This window comes from Limulus polyphemus, unplaced genomic scaffold (genome assembly GCF_000517525.1).
Source record: "Limulus polyphemus unplaced genomic scaffold, Limulus_polyphemus-2.1.2 Scaffold247, whole genome shotgun sequence".
Lineage (NCBI taxonomy): Eukaryota > Metazoa > Arthropoda > Merostomata > Xiphosura > Limulidae > Limulus > Limulus polyphemus.
This window is the reverse complement of record NW_013665857.1, coordinates 3,998-13,014: the sequence shown is the minus strand read 5'-3', so window position 1 is coordinate 13,014 and position 9,017 is coordinate 3,998. Positions and strand designations below refer to the sequence as shown.

General features: G+C 29.6%; 1 protein-coding gene across 1 annotated transcript in view; it reads right to left on the bottom strand.

Moving 5' to 3' along the window:
• LOC106478755 (ATP-dependent RNA helicase DDX3Y-like) overlaps positions 1–9,017 on the bottom strand; it is a gene marked incomplete at its 5' end in the record, with an annotated part of 22,410 nt that overhangs the window by 11,129 nt on the left and 2,264 nt on the right. The window contains 4 exons of the mRNA XM_013939317.2: positions 3,945–4,116; positions 4,490–4,607; positions 6,326–6,507; positions 7,315–7,480. Of these exons, the coding sequence (XP_013794771.1) occupies positions 3,945–4,116; positions 4,490–4,607; positions 6,326–6,507; positions 7,315–7,480 (638 nt within the window). The remainder of the gene's footprint in view (positions 1–3,944; positions 4,117–4,489; positions 4,608–6,325; positions 6,508–7,314; positions 7,481–9,017) is intronic.

Sequence of the window (9,017 nt, the reverse complement as noted above, 5' to 3'; positions counted from 1 at the left end):
TTAGGACAAATGAGTACAAATTTTAGTAAGTAGAAGAGATTATTGTTTTCTATATTTATTTACTTACTGTTCTATGTTTTAAAAAAAATAATTGAAATTTAAGAATTTATTTGTAAATAGTAATAATATATATGACATATAATATGTAATATATTATAACTGAAATGTGATTGTATTCTACAAAATACTGGTCCACTAGAACAAAGCCAAGACAGTTTCACTTTATAAAGGCCAGTTTTATACTATTGGTTATAGTAACATAAAGCTGCCCGTGTCTGCATACAACTTCTGTAAAATTAGTCAGACACAGCTGAAAGGTTAATAAAGTAAAAATAATAAATGTATATAGATGTATAATGTTACGAGATCTAAGCTATTTAGAATAAACATTTGTGTTTTTGTGTTATAACTTGCAATTATTCTAGAACGAAAAAAAAGAGTAATTTAGATCTATTTCCTTCTTTTTTATGGTGGTTACAAGGTTGGTCAAATTGACCAAACCCATAAAGAGATAAGATAGAGAAAATAACATACAAAATATACTTTTTCCTAAAAAAAAAAGTTTAATAATTATCTGGAGGTTAGAGATTTCACATGTGGAATTTGGAAATTTTCTGATGCATAAAGTATTTTTAACCTGAAAATCAAAATTGCTTTGCATGTTGGATAGTCAACATTTGAAAAGAAAAAATGCATGAACAAATCATTAGTCAAAAAATTTGATATTTTGTGTATGAAATGTTTATTGATAATATGCAACCTTTCGTGAAGATGTGTGCACATTTTAAAAAGTTACAGCCTGACTGCTTTATGGTTACTTTGATGGAAACAGGCTGGGTGGAATCCACCCAGACCATAGTCAATAAATTAGTATGTGGAATAAATGTCAGCTTATGGTTAAAGAGAAGTCCCAAGAGCTTTGTCTCAGCCACCACCAAATTAGAGTCCAGTGATTTAGTGCATGACCGAATAATAGTCTAGCACCTTTGTACCAATGGAGAGGGGCCTGAGCAAACACTGGATGCAGAAGTTGGGACAGAGACTGGATTACTTATTTTAAATCTTTTTTTTTTTTACTATCCATAATAAGATGAAAAAGATTTGGTATCCATTGACTCCACCCACCATGGACTCCTACAAGGGAATGTACTACACCATCAAACAAGAACAGTGCAGCTACGCTAAGCCAGGGGTTTATGGTAACTATACCTAAATACCAGCATCAGACACAATGTTCACAACACTTATTTAGAATATCCAGCAGCCAAATGACCTGGTTGGGGGGCACCCTAGGACAACAGATTTACAGAAATTCAAGGCCAAAGTGGTGTGATACAGTGCCTCTAACACCCCCCCCCAAAAAAAAACACCAAGATTCTTGCCATCAAGAGACACGACACACAGCAAACATGTGGGTGAATGTTCGGATCCCAGATAATGTAAATTGTACAAACAAACTTCTCAAAAATGAATGAGGTCACGAGATAGGAGGAAATATGGAGTAATAATCACGTAAGTTCAGCTTATCAAAATAAGCCATGCATGACTACTCTTAGGAATTTTTGTGTCCCCCCCCATACTTTCTCTAATTATATGTGATAGCAAAAATACATAAGATTGAATACCAATGGAAATAAAAACAATACTTATTTTAATAAAGCAAGTGTAATATATTTAAACAAATAATAACACTAAAATTTTATAAAATTCTATTATTTTCGACAAGTTGAGAAAATATGAAGTTTGACTACGTGTAAGGTTGATGTTGATTGACTGATTTATTATATAATTATTGAGATGGGTTGATCTCTTTCTCTCTCTTGAAACAAATGCTTACTATTGAAATATTGATATTATTTCAAAAATATGTTGCTATCAGTTGACATTTTTTCCAGAAGGGAATTTCTTAGAGCTATGCAAAGAAATATGATTGAAAAGAAAGAGAAAGTTTTATTGGAAAGCGATGCTAAGAAGTAAAATGTTAGCTACACTGAATATCCTTTATTAGCTTTTCATCAGTGAAGTGACAGTTTTATACTAACATTTCGTTTCTCATCTAACTAAACAAAACCATGTGTAGTTGTGGAAAACGTTTTTTTTTTACTCGCAAGATAGAAATTGATGTATATTTTCAGCAAAAATCATATACCCAGTGTGAGAAATGTAATAGTGAACGGTGATGTTCTATAAATCTTTGTTAGCTTTTGTCATGTTTTTTTTATGACATATAACCAGAATTGGTGACTACTGCAATTAGAAACATAATGTAACAAAATAATATGTCAATGGCAATCAAATTGAAACTGATTGAATATAAAAAAAATTGAACTTTTAGGTCAACAATGACAAAAATTAAATTATAAAATGAAAGGAAGTATTTTGAAAATCTTTTGAAAGAAGTGTCTCAAGAAAATTTGAGAAACTTCACAACCTAAAAAAAGGAGTACTAAATTAAATTACATGAACTTGTTAAGCTGAAAATAGATGCTATTTATTAAGTTTGTAATATATTTCATGCAATTTTCTTAAGTAATTCCACTAAAAAAGAAAGGATATATTAGTGACATCCCTCCAGTGCAGAAAGTGTTAACCTTTTCTAGTTTTGTAGCATTATTTTGGCTACTGCTGCATTTGCAACCATACAGATCAATAAATAAAAAAAAACTACTGAAACAACATTTGAAACATAAAACATGATAACTATTGAATGTTTTTAAATCTCAATTATATTGTTTTGATAAAGTTACAATTCATAATGAAACAAAAACCACTAAGTGAGGTTTTAGCTGTATGCTATGCCTTTATGCAACATCCCCAGGTTTTACACATATTCATTGGCAAACTACTAACACAGGCTTAATGATGTCTATTTGTTAATAGAAATTTTGTTACGAAATCTTCTGCATATTGTTACAACTAATATTAATACAGTATTTATCTTACTATACTTTGTTTAAAATACTTACTTCTATAATGTTTTTAGAAATTATATACAATTGTTTCAAAAAGACTCCTACTAATATCCAAGACCACCATAAAATAACAGTTTCAAATTGTAAGCACGTTTTTTACAATGAAAAGTGACTTCCAGAGTACTGTCTTTAATAGATTAAACAACAAAACATGAGAAACAATAAAATTGTTATCATTAAGTACAATATAAAAACAAAGCCACGATATAATTGGATTACTTGAAGGTTTGTAATCAATGAAGCCTTCTGAAATAACTGTTTAGAAAATAATCCATATAAGAAAGGGAGCTTATGGCAAATAGGTTGTGAGGAAGAAAATAGTTCTATCTTTCAGAAGATATGATTTTGTTGCTTTAGAAGCTTGGTAGTTGTAAAATAAAAAATGCACCAAGTTGAATTTTACAGTTTTTGACACCATCAACTCTAAAAATTCACAATTTTCAAATTATTTGGGCTAGTAATAAGCAATAAGCATTCACAAAGAATGCAGACTTGAAGCTTTGTTTTAGTCGATGAGAAGCTTTAACTATGCAAACAGGAAATTTCAACATTTCTACTCCCCAAATAAAAACTACAAATGGGACATAAATCCAAGTTAAGAGTTAGCAGTTTGGATTACTTTATCCAAAACAAATATTCATAAAATACATGTCAAAATAAAATTTCATCACTTCAGTTATGGTATAATTTTGTTGGTGATTTGGGGATAAAAATCAGACAATATTATAATACTGAATAATGCCATTTATGTTTGCAAAAAATCACAAATTACTGAGTTGAAAGGGGTTAATATGTCTTTTCTAAGTATCGTTCTTAAACTAAATTCAACACCTTCTCAGTCATAATCGTGTGTGTGTGTGTGTGTGTGTGTGTAGTAATATATATACATACACACACATATGTATATAATGGTTTGAAAAAGGTTTTAGATATTTGTTCATAGTGTAAGTCTATTAGAATAAAAGACTTTACCTGCGAGCACCACCTCCATATCTACGTGAATTAGAGGCTCTCTGTTCTGTCTGAACTTCTTTGGCTAATGCAGCTAGCCAGTCTGGCAACTCCTGTTTTGTTTCTGTGATAAGCTCCACTAAATCCAGGGCCATATTTCGGTTCTTTTCATTGAAAAATGAAGTTGCCAAGCCTATCAAGTGAAAGTTTAAGAAGCATTCATTATTTAACATATTGCACGATGAATAACATGATGGAAAAAAACTATACTGAACCACAAGAAGTGTTAAGTTCTTTTTAACTTTTATAAATCAAATCTTTACACATGGTAACATTAACAACATAACAAAACTTAATATTCAGTACTTAATACTTCTAACTCTCAAGTATACATTTGGTTTAGCTGTTTTTCTTTGAAGTTATAAAAACACAGATCTGTTATTACTCTACATGATAGTATACAACTGTTTAGATTCATTACATTTTACAACTATACTTTTTCACATTGTTCAAGAATATCCTGTACTTAGCATGAGAGCTGCTACACCTGAATATGAATGACTTACCTAGGTTTCCTACTCTTCCAGTTCGACCAATACGATGAACATATTCTTCAACATCACTTGGAAGGTCAAAGTTGATCACATGTTTCACATTAGGGATGTCCAAACCTCTAGCAGCAACCTGTACAAAATTAGATACTAATTGTTAATGACACAACCACATAATGCACAAAATTTCAAACTGAATTGGCAATTATACAGTATATCCCTATTAACCCTATCACGATGAGTCATGTGTCAAAAGCCATGTCATCTTGTCTGTTGACTTGCATTCAAAATGTTCTTTCAGAATGTTTACTATCCAATGTGCAAAGCAATTATGATTTTAAAATCAAAAATGCTTTAATGCATTAGAACATTTTCAAATTTCACATGTGAAATCTTTATAATCTCCAGATAATCATCAAAGATTTAGTAGGAAAAAAACTTTATATTTTGTATTTTTCACTACTGTATTTTTGAATGGTTGGTTCGATTTGGCCAACTTTGTAACCTCAATAAAAAATTAGGAAAAAATATAAATTATGCTATTTTTGTTCTAGAATGACTACAAATTATAACACAAAAACACAGATTTTTAGTCTAAATAGCTTAATTCTCCTAACATAACAATACAGAAGTTACAATGATGCGGTGTCTATGTGCACTTGTGTTACTGTATCCAATAATATATAACTGACCTTTAGTCTTTACAAAGTGACCTGTCTTGGCTGTGTTGTAGTGGACTAGTATTTTGTAAAATACAGTCACATTTCAATTATTACACATTACATATGTATATACGTTAGTACTATTCAGGAATAAGTTTTTAAACTTATACAAGAGTAAATAAAGAAGTAGAGCAAACAATTATCTCCTCTAGTTACGACCTTTGTACTCATTTGCCGCTTGTTGTAGGTTGCTAAGCCTTAGGAAATTTCCCATGTGGAGGATGTGAAAAGAACATTTTTTTTAGGTTTTATATATACATTGTAAATAACCAAAAAATCATTCATAAAATTGTGGTTCAATAAAAAGATTTACGAGAAAATCTTTAATTAAAAATCTTAATACTTTATTTCAAAAATCTGATATTTTGTGTACGAAACTTTGTAATGTTTACCAATAACCTGCAAAATTTTGTAAAGATGAGCAAACATTATGAAAAATCATAGTATAATTACTCTCTTGGATACTTTCATGGTTACAAGCTGGGTGGATTCCACCCAGCCCGTAATGGAAAGGGTTAAGGTGGATAATGTACTGTGTGGGCTGGATAAAGTTGATGAAGTGTAATTTTTCATCCGTTTTATCAATGTCATAACACATCAGAATTAGGGTAATTTTATTTTTCAATTTCACTATCATATATTATTAATTATTATACTTTTGAGATAGCCTTTCCATTATTCAGAAGAACTAATAAACCAGCAAACTAGTCTTATAACTGCTTCATTCATGTGATTGTTGAAATACAACCTGTAGTAATACAATTATAACAATAAGCAACATATGTTATTAATACATATGATGAATGTAACACGGGTCATCTAGATAGCTTCCTGCAGTTGTATTGATTGCGTAAATAACAAATATGGTGAAATGCTTCATTAGTCAAACACAATTAAAAAATATTCTTTTGCCCAATTTTTTGGTTACTAGCACTTGGATTAGAAGTAGCTTTCTGTCACAAATTTGTCTCAATCAGTTCTAATTTGTACTTGATTTCAATCACAATAATCATACAATCATACAGCTGTGACAGCTAGCTTTCTGTTTCAGCTTGCAAAACCACAGGAATGAGATAACAGCTAATAAACTTATTTTATTTACTATTAAATATCATATTCTGTCACTTACAGCTGTAGCTACAAGAATAGGTGTGCGACCTGATCGAAAAGACCACAATGCATCTTCTCTCTCCCGTTGAGATCTATCACCATGGATACTTGTTACTGGGTAACCTTCTTCAGCTAAAAAGTGCTCCAGTGCATCTGCACCTTTCTTGGTTTCCACAAAGGTTAAAGTCAGAGAGTCAGGAGCTATTGGGTTTTGCAACAAAAGAAAACCACTTAAAATTCAAAAACATTAAACATATTTCTTACTGTTTTTAAAGATTAGAATAATTAAGCTCAGTTATGAAATTTGTCAACAGACTAATTCAGGTTTCAAGTGTCAAGAACATCACTGCTTTAAATTTCTATTAAATAACAATTTGTTTAAAATTTAATACATGTTACAAAATTATGGTCCTTGCTGTGACTATTTAACAGCATGACATGACACAGATCTCTAACTTGTTTGAAATTCTATAGTATGAAAATAAATAGTTGAAAGTATTTGGAAAGAAAAAAATTCAATTTTTAAACATGAGTCTTTTTACATACATGATGTTAGAAAAACATGTAGGTTCAAGAAGTCTTGATAGAAATGAATAAAAACCCTATAATCTGATCACTTTTGAAAGGTAAACCTTTCTTCTTCAGGGGCAAACTGGGAAAGTGCTTGGGTTATAGGGTTTTTATTAATTTCTATCAAGTCTTTTTACATATATGTTTACAACTATTTTATAATAAAGATTTTTCTTCTATGTTTTCAGTCACAACTTTTTGAGCCAAATGAATAACTGGAAATAAGATTTCTTTCTTATTCTTACATTTTATGAAAAACTAAAGAACTGTTATGAATTATTTGAAAATGTAAAGAACAAACTTGAAAGTTCACAAGAATATATATTTATTTAACAGATAAATATACCCATTGTGAAGAGTATTAGAAAAATTCCTTGATGTTCAAGCAAAAAATAAACCTCCAAAAGAAATATGTGCATGTTATAAATCCTTTCTTACGTGGGTTAGCATTTTTTAATCCTGCTGCATTCAAGAGATCTAACAAGAAGGAACGTTTATCTAATTCATCCACCCACACTATTTTCTGAGTGATGTTTTCTGATGTGCTACCAACACGGCCAACAGCAAGAAAAATATAATTATCCAAGAACTTTCTGGCCAATTCCTAATGAACAAATAGAAAAATTTAGAAAAAAATTAAATTTTACAAAATCCTATTCAAGAAATAAATATGTTATTCACAGATATTTTGTAACTTACATATTCCATTATCAGCCGGCTTTACCAATGTGTATTGAGAATAAATGATACATGTTATATATAAACATATGTATGTTTCAAAATTTGATGTAAAGTTCATTTGAATGCAAACTAAACCTTTAAATCAAAATCTGTTAACTTTAATACTGATTTTTCCATTCACTAGTAAAAGTGTATACTGAGTTTTATCCATACTTGGGGCAAAAGGACCTGGGTAATTTAAAGTGGTAAAATAATAACAGAAATTTTAGTCCTTAGATTACCAAATGGGTATGTAATTGGGGTGTAAACATTTTCTTATGTAGTGAGTATGAGAAATGTACTAGCTTAACATTTTTTCTTTCACTATAATGACTAAATTATTACTTATTCCAAAATAGTTGTTTTATCTCATATCAATAAAACTTTCCATTCAGAAATAACTACTCTAGTCTCAGCAAAAACTATAATGTAGATTAGAAAGTGTTATAACTACAAAAGTAAATAACTAAGCATTTTAATTTACAAGTCACTAACTGCATCAAACGTGTTTGTAATATCACATTTACAAAGCATTAACCTATCATCGAAAAAAGGGTACTGGATCTTACAAAGATTTCAGTGATGAGTTATTTAATGATTTAAAAATTTTTGTATAACTAAATATAAGTTATATTAAACACATGTGCACAGATTTCATGCAAACAGAACTGCACTAGCCCTGATCTAGTACACATTGAATTCATGATAACCTGAACTCAAAATATGGTAATCCGTGATATCAGGATAGTGAATTTTTACACCTCTGGTTATATACCTATAGTTTTTGGATTAAGTCACATTTTTAATAATTGGGTACATTCTGATTCAGTGCCTTATGATAAATAATACAAATATTACAAATAGAATATCTTTTAACCCTAACACAATGATATACGAAGATTGCTAATAAATCACATAACTCTCATAAAATTTCTTTCCAAAAAATGGAAGTGAATGAAATGGCTTGAAATTTGACAAGAACTTTCTTAAAAGTATGTAGAGCCAAAAAAGTATTTTATTTTGATTTTTTCTACTATTTCAAATAAAATTTGTTATTTAATGTAGTTACTTGCACTCAGATACTGATAGTTCACCTGCAAAGTGGTTATCATTTTGAGTATAAAAATACTATTTATTACCTTACAGTTTCACATTTCATTTGTATAATCTTCAGATCCTTCTAAATTAATATCAAAAGTTTTTTTAAGGTAAATGTTTATATTGTATTTTCCACTTTCTCTACTGTATCACTAATTAGCTATTGTCATCAATGTACAGTGCAATGAAATGTTTAAAATTAAGAAATGAAAATATGTACTTACATTTTTAGAATAGTCTTAAAATATCTTCTTTGGGTCATATGCATAATTTAATGTCTTTACATTTTCACTAATAGTTTAATTTTAGTATTTTATTTTCCT